Here is a 21,721-nt window from a genome sequence, read left to right on the forward strand (position 1 = left end):
AGACAAACTTCTTAGTCATCTTTTATGCATCTTACACAATTCAGAGAATACTATGGATGGTCCCTAAATCACTGAGCTGTAGGGGGTTGAGTGTTGCTTGGACAAATCTCGGCTTGGTCAAATGGCTCTGTATCTGCACCTTCAGAAGTGGGGCATATGCTAAGTTGAGGTGAATTTAGGACTGTGTTGACGGAGTTGGAAGAACGCGAGGGGGAATAGTGCCGTTTGGAGAGTCTGTTGATTTCTGGTCACGGCACTTTACTTGGGCCATAGGAAAAAGGGGCATTTAGAGGAGAGTGGAGGGCATGGTGTACAGTTCTGAATATGTGGCCTCAGAGGGTCAGATAAAGGAACTGGAGAGGACGAGACCTATTGTATTTTGAGGGGATGCAGTTGGGAATGTGGTGAAGGGAAGAGTGTTACCTAGCTGTTACTCCTGAACGCAGTAGAACCAGAACGGATGCATAGAAGTTAAAAAGAGAGGCCAGGGGGCTAGGGGTTGGGGGGAGAGAAATCCTGTAGAATAACATTTATGGAGCTTTCTATGTGTTCCATGTTTGATCATATAAGACCATATACTTTAAAAGTAATTGATAATAGGAGAATTTGGGCACACTGAAACGCTTTGTATTGTCCTATGATGAAATGGGAAATCCTGGGGCTTTTTGAATTCCCTGTTCTGGGGGTATTTAAACACTTGGGAGTGCTGTGTAGGGAATTTTATCACCCCCTTCCTTTCAAGACAGATTTTAGTAAATTGTTATCATCCCTGTTTATTGATATTAGGCATATTATTAATGGTGTTCAAGGGATGACAGGTTTTCAGCAAAGAATGAAATTTCTCATGAACACAGTGGTTTTACAACTTAACATTTTTTAAGGAACTACACCCTTTCTTAATTCCAAGTAATGAATACAGTGTTAGTTTCTTCCAAAAAGAAACAGTAAAGATTCTTAAAAGTCTTTCACTTTTGACCTTGTTGCCCTCTTCTTGTTTCACTTTTATAGCTGTGATGAAGGCTACGCTGGGGCGAGATGTGAGAGAGTTGACTTGTTTTACCTAAGAGGAGATAGAGGGCAGATTTTGGTGATTTGTTTGATAGCAGTTATGGTAATTTTTATCATTTTGGTGGTTGGCATCTGCACGTGCTGTCAGTAAGTACTTTTAAATTTAATTTTAAGGGAATCTGAAAACTTTTATCTTTCTTATCTTCTTTCCTTCCTTCCCTCCTTCCTACCTTTTCTCTTTCCTTTTTGCTTTGATTTAAATCACTTTTCACACTTTGCCATCATTTATTTAGAAGCATTTATAATAAACACAGGACATATACTTTTTGTCATTTTCTGAGCATAATTATTATGATTTAAAATAAAATTTATATAAATCTCCTAATTAAAAAAAAAGGAGGTGGGCAAAATGAATGAAGGCGACCTAAATGTACAGACTCCTAGTTGTAAGATAAATAGGTCATGGGGTGTAATGTACTAATGGTGACTATAGTTAATAATGCAGTATTGTTTATTTGAGAGTTGCTTAGAGAGGCGATCTTAAAATTCTCATCACAAGAAAGAAAACTTTTCTAACTATGTGTGGTGATGGATGTTAACTAAACTTACTGTGGTGATCGTTCTGTAATATAAACAAATATCAAGTCATACCCGAAATGAATACAATGCTATATATCAGTTATATCTCAATTTAAGTCAATTATTTAGTCCTAAAGTCCACATATTTTATGTGGGTTTATTAATAGGCTAAACAATACTTTTATTTTCTTAAACTGTACCATGACACAACAACTTTGAAAGATGGAAACAAAAATATTTTTTTCTTGGTCACATTAAAATAATGAATTTTATTTATGAAAGATGACTGCACTGTTCCTCCTGTCTTTATTTTTCATTATATACCTCATCTTTGGTAATTAAGAAAAACCTTGTTTTTTCTCTGAAACAGAATGGCTTGGTATAATTCTTAAGTTAGTTTTGGAAACTCATCGAATTTTTTATCAGGCCAGGACTCCCACATAGCATGCTAAAAAGGCATTTTCTAAAATGCTACCTTCTTGTCTTGAGAAGCCTCCTAAACTGTTACATTTACCCTCGGGCTGTGGTATTTATTAGAGGAGGGTGTTGCATGATTCCTTTCTTTACAACATTCTGGGTAGAAAGGCATTAGCATAGCTATCGGCAGTCTAGAGTGATTTTTGTCCCAGCTCTGTCATTAGACATCTTTGAGACCTTGGACAAGTTTCCTAACCTCTTTAAACTCTAATTTTATTTTCTGTAAGACAGAGGATTAAACCAAATAATCTGTAGGATTCCTCCTAGGTATAAAATTGAAAGGTATTTTTTAAAATTTTACCTACTTTATGGCAAAAAGGAGTTTTTATAAGGCCAAGTTTGGGGCAGAGCTGGGAAATGCCCTATTTTATTACATTAATTTTACTTTAAGAAAACTGGACTGCAGCCCAGAATATCTAACACACTTCTTAATTAGTATATCTAGAAACTTAATTAACATATCCAGAGGCTACCCTCACTCTCTTGGTTTTCTTATGTCTGTTTCCATTTTGTACTATTTCTTATTTACACATTAAATAATACTTATCAGCCTGTTTTGTAAAATGGCTTGGCCTGAAAAAGTTTCTTGTGCTCACCAAGATCTATCAACAATTAGGTACCATATTCTTCCTATGTATCTATAACTACACCCTATCCACACTGATGCTATTGTAGCTATCATGTGAGCCTAGAGAAAGGGATGGATAAAGAGAGAACCTAAATTTTATTTTTTAAAAAAAGGAACCTATACATTTTTAACAGTCTAGAAATAAGATCATAGGCTCTCTTGATTAATTTTGTGATTGCATTAACTAATAGGGCCACACTAATTTCTAACGCTTTGTTTTCCAAGTCCTCTTCGGAAACATCGAGAAAGAATAAAGAAGGAAGAAGAAATGGAAACTCTAGGTAAAGATATAACTCCTATAAATGATGACATTCAAGAGACTAGTATTGCTTAATGGTAAGTGTGATAAACTTGGTAGATGGGGAACAGGTGACATTTACCTGGTGAAGTAGGGCTTAACTGCATCAAGTAAATCATTGTTTGGAATTTGATTATGTTTAAAAACATCTAAAATAAATTGCCTTTTTTTTTTCATAGAATCTGAAGCCAAATAAAAGACTTTCTCATATCTTTCTTTTGGATGTCACTCTACCACAGAGATAGAATGTGGACTTTTATATACTTTTTCTAACGTACTGAGATCAGTCTGCTTTCTAGTTCTGCATGGCTGTGGTCGTTATTTTATATTCTTATAAAATACTATAAGATACTTGATATATTTTTCCAATATATCACAAGAAAGAAGAATTTTAGTTTAGACATCTCACACTGAAAGGAAATAACAAGAGCAATATTTTAATAACTGCATTTATTGAGCATTTACCACATGCCAAGCACTGTTCTAAGCTCTTTTAAATATTCTATCATTTGGGATTTCAGCAGGAATCACAAATCCTCTCGGATGATCCAAAAAAAGACATTTCGATGAAGGGGCTGGGAGTGCAGGGATGAGGGCACCCATAGGAACGTTGAGGCTCCCAGAGTCTAGCAATTGCAGGAGGCTGTAATGCTGGGGAAGAGTTACCTTGGCATTGAGAATCTGGCTGTGCTGGAAGACCCCACCAGGCAGGAGCTGTAGCTGTGGATGGAAATAGCCACAGCTGGCACCTAAACAATGAAGGAGGCAGGAAGTGGAGAAAAATGCCCCCAAACCTTCTCTCCTCTTGCCTTCAGATCTTTGGCAGGTGCCTCCCACTAGCCAAACTCAATGAGAATCCAGAGGACAAGGGAGTCCTTGTGATGCAATCTGTAGGTCAGCCCCACCCCGGAGCGCGGAGCAGCGCAGAGGAAGACTCAAGGGGGCAGACGGAGCATAACTAGCTCAGTCAGACAGGGTAGTTTTGTCTGTAAGGCATCAAGCACAACCAAACTAGTTTAAAATAAAGGAAGTGTATTGGCTCACATGCACTGGCAGTCCAGAGGGAAGGTAGCATTCACACTTGCTTGTACCAGAGTTCCCATGCAGAGAACAATTATTTCTGTCCTTCTGTTCACCAGTTGAAGAGTTGGCTTCATCTTTGGCTAATTCCTCTTAGGTCATAGAAGAGGCCGGTAACAATCAAGGCCACATGCTTTCTTGTTCCCACCCAGCAAGCGAGAAAGGTGACTTTCTATAGCTCGCCCCACAGTGCAAAGAATCTCCTTTCCCAGGAATGCCCAGCAGGTTAATAGGGCATGGTAAATGCTTATCAAGAAATTATAATATTCTCCTAACTTATTACCAGAATGACACGAATGAATTGAAAACAAAAATGCTGGCTCTAGATATTTTTTGTAATTACGTAGTACATTTCTTTTCAATGGCTTGCTCTTTTTTTCCTTTTTCCTGCAGTCTATGAAGGTACCTCCAGGCTGGTGGCAAGCTACAAAATACCTTACTCATTTGAAAATGGACAGACTGTGTCTCAGGAAAACAGCTAGCAAAATGAATTTTAAATAATATATTTACTTTTTGTTTGTAATGTTAATTTGTGTTGTTTACTGTTGTTTTTATAATAATAATAATAAGTAATTTTATTATTATATAGTATTTGGGAAAAGCACCCAGTTAAGAAGGGAAATTTTAATAAACTTCCACTTAAGTTTTGTCACCGGGATTACTAGTCAAACAAAAAAGAAGAGTAGGAAGGAGTTTAGATCCGAGGAATTGAATTAATAATAAAGCTACTATTTATCCAAAACTTACTATGTGCTAAGAGTTTGAAATACATTATTTCCTTAATTCTTTTAAGGATCTATGATCCTCATTTCTCATGTATAGAAACAAGCCCTAAGAAGTTAAGTAATCTAACCCAGTTTTACAGAGTTAGGAATAAGTAGAGCTGAAACTGGAACCAAGATTTACCCAAGCTCAAAGTTTGTGCTCTTAACCATCATTTTTTTTCATTGGAGTTGTTGCAACCTAACTCACAATATAACCCAAGACTTCACACTAAACTGTGTTTTGCCATGACTCTGAGACACTGGTGCATTTTCCTGCAGAAACTCAGAATGCAGAGTCCTGGATATATGTTATTGTTACCATCATGCTTTCCGTAGTCTTGACTTTCATTATGCTTCTTTGCTCCTTTATAAATTCTCAGTGATATGCATACATTCTTACATTTCTAAAGCAAACAGATTTGCCCCATAGCTAGGGTAATGAGCAGAGATGGGAAGTAAATGCCTGAAGTCTTTAAGCCCCAGGTAAGTGTCTATGCTCGCTAAAGGATAGATAATAGCACTGGAAGAGGCTATGTATCCCGGGGTAAATGGTCAGTGACAGTACAGCAGAGCCCAAGCAGACACTGGCTGTGACCATACCCTCATTTGTTCTTCTAAGAAAACAGTACCCGTGATTGCTCTCAGGTGAATTTTGGTGCAATCAAATTATGACCATAGTCATCTATCACTTGGGATCATCTTGCCAAATGCTCCTTCAACTCCAGATTACGGTTAATAAAGATTCTTTTTAAACCTGAAAAAGCAGAATGCACATTGAGCCAATATTCCATAGAATATGGAATTTCCTACCTTTTTATAAAGAATGATGAGATGTCCTCAAATTGCTACACTTTGGCTGTTGTGCCTGTCAGAAAAGCAGCTTTTCCAGAATCTTTGTCAATTTTACTTTGCAGTGTAGACTCCACACCCAAAGTGAATCAGAGAATTCAGAGAAAAGGTGAAGTTGTCTATCACCTTTTATCACATGTCATGTTTCAAGTGAGACTGAGGCTGTGCTTATGTAGAACACAGAAATAGCTCAAATATCCATGAGAGCTAACGGAGACAACTGATAATTTTCTAAATCCATTTTTTCTCCTGAGAGTGACCACTCTTGAAATAGGATCAGTTTCAACCAATCCATGTTGTATACACTTTATTTTCAAAAGCCTCCTCTGAGCTACTTCACGCTCTTTCTCTTTCTCAGTCTTCACTGATAGTAAGAGTGCTTGAAACAAACAAACAGAGGTTGGTTGACCAGTGGATTCTCTCAAGACAATTCAAGCTTGGGAATTTTCTTTTGATGCTAAAATATTAATGGTGTCTCTTGAAATTTGGTAGATCGAACTACCAAGAAAGTACTTCAGAGATTTTCGTATCTTTTCAAAATGTATTTTATAATTGTTTTGCCTACGTTAAATGACCTTGTTTATGTAAACTGTCAGTATTATCATGTAATAAAATAAATTTATTTTTAAAACAAAGCAAATATGTTTACTTAGGAATTTTCTATTGTTACCATGAATTATTAATAGAAATAAATTTGAACACTATTGCCTTAAAAAACCTTATATATTATAGCAACTATCATTAATACGTTTGAAATAGTCTACTCTGACCACGTGTTTTCCTTCGAAACTAAAGAATTTGGAGGTGTGGTAGACACCTATGAGATTGTCTGCCCAACAGCCTGGCCATATTTTTTAACCTCAGCTCCCACCTCCAGCTGCGTTTGGTTGGTCTAAGGCGGGCACTTGATGAAATTGGGCCAATTGGAGTCATTCCCAGGGAAACTGGGAACTTGAAATAAAGTTACTCTTCTTTGGGTTCGTGGGGTATACAGACGTGCATTTTGACACTTTTGGCAGTCATATTTTGCTCCGTGTGGACCAGAAAAGCAAAAGAAGCTGGTGAGAGAAGAACAGAGGTGAGAGGTGAGTTTCCCGATAGTCTGAGTTCGTATCCCGTGCATTCTCAAAGTTTAGATTCATTCCATTCCCGTGTGCAGCCTCCAAGAGACCTGCTGGTATCTTTATAATAAATTCCTCATTTGGCTTAAGCTAATTCTATTTGGATTTCTGTAACCTGGAACCAAGATCCTGACCAACTCTGGTGGACAACAGTTTCTTAAAGCAGAAATGACATCCTTTATGAAACATTATGTTAAAATCCCAGAGAGGAGGGTGACTTAGCCAGCTTAGAAGGAATCAGGAAAGGCTCCTGGAGGAAATTACACCCGATGACTGGCTCTGAGAAATAAAGATCTCTGCCCAAATCCTGGGTAAAGCCAGGTATTTCTCGGATCCTTGTCAAATTCTACAGAATTTCTTGGAAAGCTCTAGCAGTGGAAGGGCTCGTGGGTGTTGCTACAAGGGAATGTGAGAAGGGGTGGAATCAATTCTTCATACCTTGTTCCAGAATGTCCTGTGCATGACAGGATAAAATATTTGGGCAGGTGAGGTGAGATGTTCCCGATTCCAATACTGCTATATTATTAAGCGATGGGCTGAGATGGAGGAGAGCTTTTATTTTCTTTCCTGAAGTGGATTATTTGAGCTTTTACATTTTCCACTCTGTGTTATTGCCCATGGACTTGGCAGGTTACATAGAGAGTAGAGTAAATTGTTCTGGGTCAAATAACTTGCTATTTGGATAAGGCCCTTGTTTGTGCAAAATTCTGTGAAGGAAGCCCAGGACATATTTCAGCGCTCATGGTTTTAAGACCAAACTGTGGCCTTAATGAGACCTTCGTTTTAGTATATTTTGCAATACTATATTATGAGAGCCTAAATATATTGGGGCATTGCTGTCATTCATTCATTCAAAAATATTTATTAAGTACCTACTAAGTGCCAAGTACCTCGGTTCTGGGACCTCATCAGTGAACAAATAGTGACCTCATGGTCACCAGCTTATGTTGTAGTGGATATACTCTTTCATAGCATTGAATTTAAAACAAGGCTTATCCAAGAATTCATGTTATCCAGAGGACATTGTCATTAGACTTTCAACCTATACTACTGTCTTGCAGCATGAAACTCAAGATGAGCATCCACAGAACTCAGTATATGGTAGGAAGAGCAGATTTCTTTTGACCACCAAATAATTTACATATTTTAATAATGACTGTCAGCAAGAAAGAGTATAACTATGTTCCTTTGGTGTAGGAATCTTGGTTTATACATTTTTTTGTTATGGTTGATGAATATGAGTGCTATATTTGGGCATCTGTTCTTCTTCAAATAATTTTCTATGCTTCAAGGCATTTTTTTCTGTAAAGAAAACCTGTTCCCATGTGATCAACTTTGGCAGCTGAGCGTTGATGCCAGAACATAACATGTGAATAGTCTATTCTTGTCTGTCTGTTAGTGTTACTGGACCCTGAGAATGTGTATCTTATAATAACATCTAGTTGGCACTTCTGTAAGCTCACTCGTCCTCAGGACCTGTCAGCTGTTGGTGTCTGAAGTACTCTGAAATTCTACATTAGGAAACTAAATAAATGATACAACTCCAAAAACTGTATCAGCAATGAATTCCAAGAGATAAATTATGTTTATGCTATTGGAAATTTCAAAATGTGGATACCTAGGAAACTTTAAGCAACAATTACAGTCAATACTTGTATTATAAAAGAAATGTTAGCCAAACATATTTTTAAAGACTTTTTCCTCCATTTTTTTCTTATACTTACTCAGGTTTAAGTTACCAGAAAAAAAGCACAACAGAGGTACTTCAGTAGGTGTTTTCCTTTATCTCTTTCTTCAGCTTATTTAAAAGAAGTCAAGGAAACAGAATTCTTCACAAACGCAGAACTCAGTGTTGCTTGCTACAGAAAGTGTAATTATTCTTGTGAGGCGTGTGCAGAATAATAAAATATTTTGAAGCTCTGTGATCCAAGCTGGATGACGATTTGTCATATGCTGGATTTTAGTAAGAACTCTTCTACATGGAAGCCCAGGGAGGTTCCGTTTCCCTGATGGAACTCAGAATGAGGCGTCAGGGCAGTGGCAACCCTCAAGAACGTCAACTTTCTTTGGCTTTAATTATTAATATTATAATTATTACTATTAATTGAATTATTAATACTATTTCACAGAAAGCTAATGTCAAGACAGGGATAGCCGAGTGTTTTATTTTCCCTTCACCTGAAAGCAGACTTTGAGATGAGCACATGGAAACAGCTATTTATTTGGGAAACAGTTCCAGGATACACAAGTAAGAGCAAGAGGGGAAAATGAGGCAGAGAAGCATGAGAAGCTCCAGAAGGGCATGTTAGTGAGAGAATTACTGCTGTGGACAGTGGGATCAATCCCACTTGGATCCACTGAGGAACCATGTGGAATGCCCCTCAGAAGTGTCCCACCAAGGCTTGTGTCAAGATGGACTTTCTATTTACAGACATCTGCCCCTCATTGGTTGAGGGTTAAATGCCCTATACATTTGGGTTGTCCTACTCACAGGTAGAGAAATCCTCTGCTATGTTGGAGAAAGCCTCTGGACGGAGAAACAGAATTGGAGGCAAGTTATGTGGGAAAGTAGTGTTTCTAGATCTGTGGAGCTGACGTCCAGGTGGTGGTGGTGGCTTTGGCACCTGGCTTCCTGCAAGCCTGCCAACCTCTCTCTTCCGCTTCACTGTAGTGACAGGGGTAGAAGGCAGGGTGCAGAAGGATGAGAGAGATGGAGAGAGGAGACAAGACACCCTCGGAGTATGAAGGCAAGCAGTGGAAATGGCTAGAATTTAGCCAGGGTCCTCTGAGACTATCCCCATACCACACTTGTGTTTATTCCCTTCCTCCTTCCCTCACATCCTCCTCTCATCTACTCTCTCTTTTTCTCTCTCTCCCGTTCTTCCTCCTTCTCCGCCTCTTCTTATAATCGATTTTAATTTCACTCATCTTTCAGATAATGCCTTCCACAAAGTTTAAGAAATTAACTGTTATTTTTAAAGACTAAGAGTTCCCACAAAATAAAAATATTCTTCTAAATGACCTCTCTCTAGACTGTTCCCCCCCTAAATTGAGCAAAAGCAATCACCTGCCTTCAGCAAATACACACAGAATTGCCCAATAAATACAGGTTGCCATGGAAACCAAACCAAAAGAGAATAGAGATATAAGGTTGAATATTAAGGATTTGTTTGGCCTCAGTGCCATTGTTTTTCAAAAAACAAAATTCTTTGGTCTATGAAAGTGTGAACCATTGCTGCCTTTCAGAGATATACCAGGTGAATCCTAAAGCCATCCCTAAACCTTTAGTTTCTGTGCAGTTTAGTGCTTTTTCACCAGCCCTTCCTCTACCTCCTTTTTCCCCTTCCCAGGAGCTCATAAAAGAGCAACTGCAAATGACCTCTGGTGGCAGCATGCGTTGGTGGTAGTGGTGTGGTGGACAGGAAAAGGGATTTGGAGTCAGATAGACCTGGGTGTGCATCTCAGCTTTGTGGTGATATTTTCCCATCAGCATTTTGACACTGGAGACTCTAATTACCTAGGGTATCTTGACAATTTATTCTGTAAGTTGAAATGCTCTCATTTTGTTTTTAAAAGATGAAGAGTGCTTCAAGGACCAGTGCATTTTTCTCTGTACATCTTATCGTTCATATTCAAATCTGAGACTCCTTTCCTGTTAATAAGCATAATTTGCTTAGTGCTATGGTTAAAATATTCTGATGCAAGTCATTCAGAGTGATGAGAATTCCTACCTATTTCTCCACAGCTCAGAAACTTCTCAGGAAATTCATCTTCACTGAAAAGACCAAGGGATAATATTACCAATGGTAATATTACTATGTCAAGTAGCCAAGGGCTGTTTCTTGAGGTTCCATGAAGGCAATTTTTATTGGAGCTTAGGGGAGCATCATGGGGTGAGGCTGGAACCAGAAATTGCATATTTGAGTTTCAGACCATGGAATTTGTTAGCTAAATGAACTCGGGCAGGTACTTATGCTTTTCTAGTCTCAGTTTTCTTATAAGTCATAGAATAATTTCTAAATGCCTAATTGGACTCCTGCAGGGTTTCTTTATTCCTAATATAAGCCAACATTCATATAGTATATATTATGTGTCAGGAATTGTTCTAATGCTTCACATAGGAACTCATGGAATGCTCCCAACACCCTTACGCACAAGTACTTAGTGTTTTCCTGCAGAGGAAGCTGAAGGACACAAGGTGAATGTCTTGCCGAAGATCACACACCTAGTTAAGTGGCAAATCCAGGATCTAATGCAGGAAGTCTGGCTCCAGACTTTTATCATCACTAGAAAATATTTATGAAGTACTTACTAATTTCCTAGATACAGTATTAAGCACTTTACAAATAAAATCTAATTTGTTCCTGTTTGTTCTTATACCTATAAGAACTCTATGGTATTGGCACTATTAACTAGGTGCAGAGAAGGAATTAGGTTCAGAATGTGAGCTCAAGGAACTTGCCTGTGGTCCTATGATTCACAGGCAGAAATTATTTCTTTTGCTTATCATATTCTCCTTTTACTGCTCACCCTCTCCTTTGCTGGATAAAATTCTCATCATTCTTCAAGTCTCAATGTAAACATTGTTTCTTCTAGTAGTCTTGCTGAAACCCTATACCAGGCAAATTTGGACTAAAATGGACAGAGGTAGTTCAAAATAAAAAAATTACCTCAGTCTCCAAATTTTTATAAGTAGGAAGGAAGCAGTCTGAGAAATCTGCTTAGTTGCAAATGTGTAATTTCATATGGAGAATGAAGGACATCTCAAGTGATGGAGGAAAGGGTGTAGGGAGTGGAAACAAGAGACATAAACAATGGACAAAGTAACCACTCCCTGGGAGCAGAGTTGCCCTCTAACCAGGGATCATTCCTTTTCCCCACAGGAGGGATATCTGACGATGTATACTCAGCTGGATTTCAGAATTGCTATGGAAAAGTGACTGCTGTGTTGTCCTGTTTCTTCCATCTGTGAATGAGAGCCCTGTTATGGTTATTTCGTACCTGTTTTTTCACTGCATGTTAGGTGTGTCAAAAGCAGTTATCTTCTTGTAAGTTTAAAGGTCTCTGAATGAAGGAAATGTGCACCCAAGATGCCACACTCCAGAATTTCAGCTACATTTGAACAGGATACAAATTGCAAGGTATTAGATCCTGAGACTGATACTGTGTTGGATCAGGCTTTGGGAACAGTTATGGGGAGCTCAGTGTATTTTGTATTGGGAGTGGACTGTGATAGATGAAAACAAAATGGCCACACTCTTTAGCAGTTCCTTCTGTCAAGAGGTGGAATCTGTTCTCCACCCTCACATGTAGATTTACCTACGGGACTTGCTTTGGCCAATGGGGCTCTGGAAAACAGAGGCTTGAAAAATTCTTGTTCATTAAATTTGTTCTTTCTTGTTTGGGAATCCTCCATGTGAAAAAGCCTGGATTAACTTCCTGTAGGATAAAATTTGATGTGAAGAAAGTCCTCACTGAGCTCCGATAACCCACAGAATCATGAGCGAAATGAAATGGTGGTTGTATTAAATCATTAAGCTTTGAGTTGGTTTGCTAGGCAGCAAAAGCTCACTGATGTTGGTTGGATTTGCACGTATAGACAGTAGAGAGGAGGGAGTTCCATTTCTATCTTTAATAGTATAGCATTAAGTGAGTAGCAGTTGTAAGACAACGCAGGGAAATTTACATGCTGTAGCAGCTTTTCTCTCCAACTTCTGGATTTAACGAACACACACACACACACAAAACTATGCTAATCCAGAATGTACAGAGATCTCTATCTATAATAATCAGGTATTGCAGTGAGGATTATGCTGTGAGAGGATGCATTTAGAAGAAATCTAAGCTAACAAACCAACTGTTGATCACACCCATGAGATAGTCAAGAGACAAACTTAGTGTACTGAATGAAACAATCAGAAGTAATTTCTTTCTTTCAGTCAATATTTTACTAGATGTCTATTGTGTGCCGTAACTGGGCAAAGGAAGACAATATGTAATTCCATTAGTGTATTGTAATTGTAATTAAAAAGTTTACTTTCTCAGGCATTTGCTAGATTTGGAAGCTCTAACTAAGGGCTCAATAATAAGGAAATAACTCAATAAGATCAAAATAAAGTCTTATCTGGGCAGTAATTTCACAGCAAATTTGGTTTGATAAAAATTTCACATGAATCATTTCTTAATAGACACTCAAGCACTGTGAACTCTTTGGAAGACAAATGTCAAGGAAATAAATGTTATGCCTTGCTAATTTTAAATGCACTTGCAATATGGCATCTACTATAAAGGAAATACTTTTATCTGATTTTTGCAGTTTATTATCCTTCTCTGCTTTTGAGGTTGAAGAGGCATTGCAGTTACTCAAGCTTTTTAATTTTCCCTTTTGATATAGAATTCTTACTTTATTCTTATTGAAAGAGTTCTTTAAGAATTAGGTAAAAATTAATAAATTAAAATATTCTTAAAATTTCTTCACATTTAGAGTCTGATTCATTTAAGTCACTTTTAAAAATAAACTTTATTTTTTAGAATGAAATAAAGATTCACAGAGAAATTGTGAAGATGGAACAGAGAATTCTCATTTACTCCACACTCAGTTTCTCCTATTATTAACATCTTATATTAGTATGGTATGACGGTTATAATTAATGAACCAATATTAATATATTACTATAAACTAAAATCCATGTTTGATTCAGATTGCCTTAGCTTTTGCTTGGTGTTCTTTTCATTTCTTTGTCCTAAGTTCCCATCCAGGATATCACATTATATTGTATCATCAAGTTTCCTTAGGCTTCTCTTGGTTGTGACAGTTTTTCAGCCTTTCCTTGTTTTTGAACTGGGAAGTCTTGAGGAATAAGGTATTTTGTAGAATGTCCCTCAGCTGGGATATGTCTGATATTTTTCTCATGATTAGACTGGGATCATGTGTTGTCAGGCGAAAAACACAGAAGTAAAGTACCATTTTCATCACATCGTATCCATGGTACATACCATCAGCATAACTTATCACTGCTGATGTTGACCTTGATCATCTGGCTGAGGTAATGTTTTCCCAGGTTTCCTCATGTTAGGTTACTCCTCTTTTCACATTTTCCATAATATAGTCTTTGGAAAGAAGTCATTATGTGTATTCTACACGTAAGGGGTGAGAAGTTATGCTCCACTAACTTGAGGGTGGAGTATCTACATAAATTATTTGAAATTCTTCTACATGAGATATTTGTCTATTCTCCCCCTATTAATTAATTCATTTAAAAAATTATTTAATCATTTATATTAGGATGGATTCATGGATATTTATTTCATACTTTGGGTTATAATCTAACACTATTGCTTATTTTGTTGCTTAAATTGTTCTAGGTTTGGCCGTGGGAGCTCTTTCATTTGACACCTGTGACTGTTTGACCTATCCTCATCATTGTGGGGTCTTTAGTTTGTTCATAAGTTTTTGAATGACAAGCTCTAGCTAAATCTCATTTTAACTTAGTGTGTTCTCTTTCTATTTCTGTCCTGCCTTTGCCTCTGTCTCTCTTCGCCTCTGTCTCTCTTCTTTCTCGTTTCGCTTCCTTTATTCATCATGATCTGAAAATAAGAAAGGATAGGTGATCTCAAATTTTGCTGTTTGAAGGTAAGATAATTCTTCTTGGAGCCTAGCCAGTGGTTCTCAAATATTAGTGTGCAAAAGAATAATCTGGAGAATTTGTTAAAACTGCAGACTCTTCCTCGCTGTGAACTGAACTTAATTATGTCCTCCACAAATTCGTATGTTGAAGCCTTAACTTCGACTGAGACTGTATCTGGAGATAGGGCTTTCAGGAGGTAACTAATTAAGGATAAATGCAGTCATAAGATGCGTTCCTAGTCTGACAGGATTGGTAGTTTTATAAGAAGAGGAAAAGAGAGAGCGATCTCTGTCTACATGCACAAATCAAGGAAAGGTCATGAGAGGACACAGTGAGAAGGCAACCATCTGCAAGCTGGGAAGAGAGCTCTCTCTCACCAGAAACCAAATTGGCTGGTGCTTTGATCCTGGACTTCCCAGCCTTCAGAACTGTGAGAAAATAGATTTCTGTTGTTTAAGCCACCTGGTATGTGGTATTTTATTATGGCAACTTGAGCTAACACAACCGCCCCTGTTCCCCACTACAGCCACCATTTTGATTTTTAGGTGAAGGACGGGGGATGTAAGGATTCTGCACGTTAACGAGAACTTCAGGAGATGCTAATGGAGCCTCTGAGGGCTTTTCCTTGAGAATCAGCGAGCCTAGCAGTGGAGGAAGAGTGTTTGCCATGCTCTTTCCTGAGGGCAGGTAGCTGTTCCACTACACACGTTATTTCTTCTTTTCTGGTGGCTTATACTATTTGAACATATATAACTTACCTACTGTTTGTGATAAGAGGGGTATAGATTTCAGGAATTTACAACACATTTATCATAGGACAAACACTCATATCTTCAGGATGTATGCTCAGAGTTAGGTTTTACATTTAAGCGTTTGAGTACATACGTAGTCTCACTTTTTTCCGCCTGCAGAGTATGGAGGGTTAAGGACCTCAAGACATAGCATTTTAGGGCTAGAAGGGAACTGAGAGATCATCAACTCTAGTCTTCTTTTCCCTTCATGTACAGAAAAGAAAGTGGGACCATAGAGGATTGGATTGTCCCAATTCACATGATTATGGGTGGTGGAGCTAGGTCTAAAAATTGTTTTCCTATGTTCCATTGAGACAGACACAATTGAAAGTAATTGGTTTAAGTAAATTTTAGTGAAATAGACAATTTTGGACTAATCTTTCTGTTTTCAATTTTTTACATCAAGGTACAATTGCATTCGAACTTCAGGATTATAGCTTTTGTGAGTTACAAAAGTAGACGCTATACAATAACATGTTTCCCATTTGAAGGTCTGTTGTTTAAGCTACGTTTATTTATTTAAAAAATTTTTTTTAAATTAAAAACATTTTTTGTTGTTGGAGTATAATTGCTCTACAATATTGGGTTAGTTTCTGCTGTACAACGAAGTGAATCAGCTGTATGTATATATATATCCCCTCCCTCTTGGACCTCCCTCCCAATATTAAAACTGACACTTAGCTCTTGGCTTAGCCAAGCTGAATCTGAGTATAATCAGTAAAGTTGGCTTCTACTATGATACAGGCACCTAGATATAGAAGGATCCAGACGTGGAAAGTGAAGGGGGTGGGCAAGGTCTCATGATAGGCATGTTACTGGGGAAAACCTTTGTTCAATTAATTTAGGCAATATTGCCTATTATGCATAATGAGGCACTATTCATATCCTTTTTAGGATGCTTCATAAAATGCAACCAACTAGCCAAAGAAAGACCACCTTGTCACTAAAGGTGACACTAATTCTAGATGGGCCTGGAGCTGCGAGGTAGCATTTTATGGTTGTTTAAAGATCACTGGACTAGATTTGAGTCTTGGCTTTCCCCTTACTAGTAGTGTGACCTTGAGGAAGGCACTTTACTTCTCTTGTCTTCCATTTCCTTATCTGTAAGTTGAGGGGACTGGTTTCAATATTGTTAATAACCCTTCCAGGTTTAAAGGTGCCACAACTCTGGATCTGTCATATCTGGACCACCTCTGACAAATAGGGCCCAGAGTGAATTAATTTATCTTAAAAAATACTTTCTTTCCATCCTGGAACTTTGACGTGGCTTTCAGAGTTCTTTGTTGTTAGAACTGGGGAAGAGTCTTCAGGCCATTCACGTTTTAACTGTTGTTTATGATCTACTGGAGGCCGTTTCATAAATGAAGTGCTCAGCACTGCAGATGACGTCTTTAAGCTGGAAAAGAGACGGCGTCTCAAGAGGTGGTATCTCATGTCATGGCTGTTTACCGGAGCTGTGTGTCTGTGTGTGTGTGTGTGTGTGTGTGTAAGGAGTGATCTTTGAATAACGTTTGGAAGCAGGTTCTTCCTATATCTATGTTTATAGATACATATTTCTCTCTCTTTCTCTCTCTCTATATCTATTTCTACATATTTTATAAATTTTTATATATCTATATTTTTATATCTATATAGAGAGAGATCTAGATATAGAGATACAGAGCAATATAGACCTAGATGTAGATATATAGAAAAACATTTTGGGTATTTAAATATAACTAGATAATTATATTATTACTATTATTAACATATTTGATAAAATATAAACATATATTTCTCCTCCTGGAATATATAAATAGATAGATAAATATCTCTATATATTATATCCATACATGTCATATAGATATAGATATAGATATCTATATATCTATCTGTCTCTCTATTACCCAGGAGGAAAAAAATATAAATGAGACTGATGGAAATGCTTCTCTCCAGAATGTGTCCCACTAGGGCAGATGGGCAGGAATCTTCTGTACAATCATGGTGTGGTGACGTGATTAATTCATGGATGTGCCTGACCTTTCTCTCTCTCTTGCCTGCCTCTCCTGTCTCCGGGGAGGTTCTTGCCTTGCTAAGCTGGTAGTTTGGGCTTTTGTGATAAAGAATCCAGCGGACATAGGACAGGAGAAGTGGGATGAGTTGGGAAGGAGTTTTGAACTGAGGAAGGAGTTTTCCAGGGAGCGTTGGTAAGAGAAGTGCGGCAGACAGGAAGTGAGAGAAGCGGCTGGGAGATGGAAATGTTGTCACTGTCACGGTTCATATGTCCCCTTCCCAAGATTTGACAAATCCAATGACTTCAAAACTCCGTTTTGCTTCTGAACTCTGTTTTGGAGGGCAAGGCTGTTTGGTGACTGAACCACACAAACAATGGCTCAATAAGTGTCACAATAGTTGCAACCCTTTGCAAGGAGAACAAAAGGGCCTGCTGAGGAGAGCATGGTGGAGACCTTTGGAAGTGACCATTTTTGCTCTTGGAAGTCAGCATTAAGGCTCTTGATGTGATGTTGAAAAGACTGGGGCTAGTACTCCAGGGGCACAGATCAGAAACCCCGTGAGAACAGGGCCTGCCTCCGTTTTGATTGCTGCTGTATCTCCAGTTCCTGCTCTGCAGAAGGCTTTTTGGAAAGCACGAATGTTGAGTAAATAGGAGAGTCTGTGTATGCAGGGTTTGTCTTAGGTCACTGATTTACCTTTAGTGAGGGGAGTTAATCTAGGGACTGTTTCTCTGTATCCTAAGTTTCCTGAGAGAGAGAAGCAGCAAATACGTAAGAAGTTTGGATTGAGAAAAATATTGAAACTATGTGGGAGAGTAGGTGTGCTGGCCATGGAAGTGGCTTCCTTGTAATTCACTTACCTATGGCTTGTGACATTTTGACTAAAAGATGAGAAGGGAGAGGGACTGTGTGTGTGGTCGTTGATCTCCTCTATAGGAAGGAAATAATATAGTCTCCCCGGCAAAGCTGTTGGGAGGACTAGAAGTGATGAATGTTGATACAAAGTATTGATGGGGCAATACATCAATACAATACACCTTATTATTAGAGCCACCATTAACCAGTCCCGTTTTTCAATTCTTCTTAAACAATAACGCCCTGCCCCAAATCCTACTTCTTTCTAGCAAAATCTTTTGTGGGTTAATGCATATAACAAATAAAACCCCAAATCCTACTTCTTTCTAGCAAAATCTTTTGTGGGTTAATGCATATAACAAATAAAACCTGGGGGGGTGGAGACCCCAGGTTGCCCCTAAGGCCTGTGCTCAGAGCCCTCCAAACCCTTCCAGGTGCATCATGGAAACCACCGAGCTGGTCCAAGGCCCCCTTTGCAGCTGCAGGACTGGGTACCAGTCATGATTTGCTGAGAAACCCAGTTCTCTTCTTAAGCATCTCTCTTAAGTCAGTGAAATTAGTTTTTCTCAGAGAAGAGGAAAAAAAAAAGGATTGAAATTTCTCTGATCCCAAGAAAAGTGCTTAACCTGTCTTTTTTTTTTTTCCTTTTTTTTCTCACTTGGCTTGACTCTCTCTTCTCACGCTGTCTTGCTTCCTTTAGTAATTAGCTCTGCAAGGAAATAACTCACGTAGTGAAAAGATCTAGAAGCTCAGATGTGAAAAAATATTCTAGCCAACATGGATATGTGTGATTCACAGTTGCTTTAAACCCACAGAAACTTGTTTGCACAAATTATTAACAACTTTTAATAAACAGACTTTGCTCTCCACGGCTAAAAATATTCCAGTTAGGCTTTAGTTGAAAAGACAGATATGATAGGAATCTATCCCCAAGGCAACAATACTTTTCAGAGTACTTTTTAAGACAATGATCTGTGACAGTTTTGTTTTGTTTTGTTTTGTTTTGTTTTGTTTTTTGCGGTACGCGGGCCTCTCACTGTTGTGGCCTCTCCCGTTGCAGAGCACAGGCTCCGGACGCGCAGGCTCAGCGGCCATGGCTCACGGACCCAGCCGCCCCGCGGCATGTGGGATCTTCCCGGACCGGGGTACGAACCCGCGTTCCTTGCATCGGTAGGCAGACTCTCAACCACTGCGCCACCAGGGAAGCCCTGTGACAGCTTTTGAAGATGTTTGGGGGGGTGTGTTTCACGACTAGCTAGGTTGTGTTTCACAAGAAATAGAAAGGACACAGAGCTGAGTCTGTGGATTTTGAATTATCAGCTGTGTGAGCCTCACCTTAATTATATTCAGGGGTGAACCTAATGGTGCTTGTGATGATAAAACTGAAACTCTTTATAAAGGTAAATGCCATTTCTCCATAGGTAAGCTTCCAAACCTAGTCTCTGCCTGAATAGGAGACCACATGCAAGGGCTTGGTAAGGATAATAAAGATTTATAGTTATTTAGAATTCATCCTGAGTCAAAACAAGGTTCCTTGGGCCATCTCGCAAGTCAAAAGAGACTAAGAATTAAATTAATCTCAGCTAAAAAAGATGCTGCTGTATAAATGGCAGGTTATATTAGAAGCTGTCTTGCAGTGCTGGCTTGCTCGGTTTCACTGTGATGGAGACATTAATAAGCCATAATGTAAATGCCCTTCGCAGACCTAATGATTCCAGAGAGGAGTCTTGCAGAGTTAGGGGAACTCAGTTTGTGCCGTCAGGCTCTTCACCAGTGACTCTTGGATCAGGCCTGGGACTCACTCAAGGCAAAGGAGGTGGCTTTGATGGTAAGTAAGCACCGAAGTGAAGAAACCAGGGCCCAGATTTCCGTTTTAGAACATAAGTACAAATTGAGTGCAATTTAAGTCACCCCCTTTATTCTTACTGTTTTCTGATTTTGAAGGGGAAGATTGCTCATCGTCGAAAATTTCAAGATGCACAAAAAGGTGTAAGACAGGGAAAAATCATCCATTATCACCAGCCAGAGGTGATGTCAAACTGATTTTGACATTTTTCTGATGCAGTAGAATCGGACTTTAAGAAGGATAAAGGTATCTTTAGAGGTCAGGTTGCCAGCCCCTTGCTTTACAGATGAGGACAGTGTTCAGGCAGGTGAGTCTGTGCTGAGCCCACACAGCCAAGTGAACCCAAGATCACAGACTGCTCATGCAGGATGTTCTGCCCAGCATTACTGTGTTCAGTTATTTCATTTTGTTTACTAATTATTTCAGGGAAATCATTAAGTCTTCCAATCGCCAAGATTTCTCAGAGAACAACTTGCAGAAAGCAAGCACACATTCTGTGTTACAGACAAAGCCGGGACTGTTCCAATGTTAATGACCTAAATACATCTTATAACTTGGACTGTCTTTATAAGAATACTAATTAATAGTAGGCTTGGTAATTCCCTGGTGGTCTAGTGGTTAGGACTCTGTGCTCTCACTGCCGAGGGCCCAGGTTCAATCCCTGGTCATGGAACTAAGATTCCACAAGCCGCGCGGAGTGGCAAAAACCAAAATACAAACAAAAACAAAAACAAAACCCACACACACACACACAAAAAACCCCAGTAGGCCTTGGCAAAAAAGTTATTCTCATCAAAAGTACTTTTATTTTTTCTCTAGTCATGTGCTTGATCTCACTATTTACATATTTGAGAGGGAGGAAGAGTAAATTAGACTTTAATCCCAGTTACTTATCCTGGAAGATGCCACTGGAGTGTCTCTGAGTAATTAGGGAGCAACTCAGGATCCACAAACCCAGGAGCATTTTCAGATGATCACATTCTTAGGAACTCTTATTTTTCGAGACTCCATTCTTTTTTTTTTTTTTTTTTTTTGCAGTACGCGGGCCTCTCACTGTTGTGTCCTCTCCTGTTGCGGAGCACAGGCTCCGGACGCGCAGGCCCAGCGGCCATGGCTCATGGGTCCAGCCGCTCCGCGGCATGTGGGATCCTCCTGGACCGGGGCACGAACCCGTGTCCCCTGCATCGGCAGGCGGACTCTCAAACACTGCGCCACCAGGGAAGCCCCAGGAGACTCCATTCTTCACCATACAAAATACATTAAAATATACCCACTTTGCAAATGCCATATTGTTCTGGGCTATAAAATTCTCAAAAGGATTTTTATAAAGTTGAGTACTGTTAAGAATTTATGGTCTTATGATATAAACTTTATTATTATTTATAAGAGAATGAGGTGTGTACGACAAGTTGGCATATATATGAGTTTCCTAGAGCTGCCTTAGCAAACTGGATGGCTTAATATAATAGAAATATATTATCTCACAGTTGCTAACGCCAAAAGTCCAAAATGTGTTTCACTGGGTTAAAATCAAGGTGTTGGCAGGGTCATGCTCACTTTGGAAACTCTAGGGAAGAATCCGTTCCTGGACTCGTCCAGCTTCTCTAGGCTGCCGGCATTCCTTGGCTTGTGGCTGTATTACTCTAATCGTTGTCCCAATTTTCACTTTTGTTTCTTCTCTAGAAGTATACTCTGCTATCTATAGGTGTATACTCTTCTATCTCTAGGTGTATACTCATATACCTATGAGAATACTCTTCTATCTCTAGGTGTATACTCTATCTCTAGGTGTATACTCTTCTA

At 38.8% G+C, this 21,721-nt stretch overlaps 1 protein-coding gene across 1 annotated transcript in view; it reads left to right on the forward strand.

Annotated features, from left to right (window-relative positions):
- BTC (betacellulin) overlaps positions 1–4,552 on the forward strand; it is a 61,887-nt gene extending 57,335 nt beyond the window's left edge. The window contains exons 6-8 of the mRNA XM_029234693.1: positions 1,009–1,155; positions 2,918–2,973; positions 4,464–4,552. Coding sequence (XP_029090526.1) covers positions 1,009–1,155; positions 2,918–2,973; positions 4,464–4,552 — 292 coding nt within the window. The remainder of the gene's footprint in view (positions 1–1,008; positions 1,156–2,917; positions 2,974–4,463) is intronic.
- Positions 4,553–21,721: the final 17,169 nt, after the last annotated feature.

This window comes from Monodon monoceros, unplaced genomic scaffold (genome assembly GCF_005190385.1).
Source record: "Monodon monoceros isolate NGI ecotype Baffin Bay Population unplaced genomic scaffold, NGI_Narwhal_1 Super_Scaffold_20, whole genome shotgun sequence".
Lineage (NCBI taxonomy): Eukaryota > Metazoa > Chordata > Mammalia > Artiodactyla > Monodontidae > Monodon > Monodon monoceros.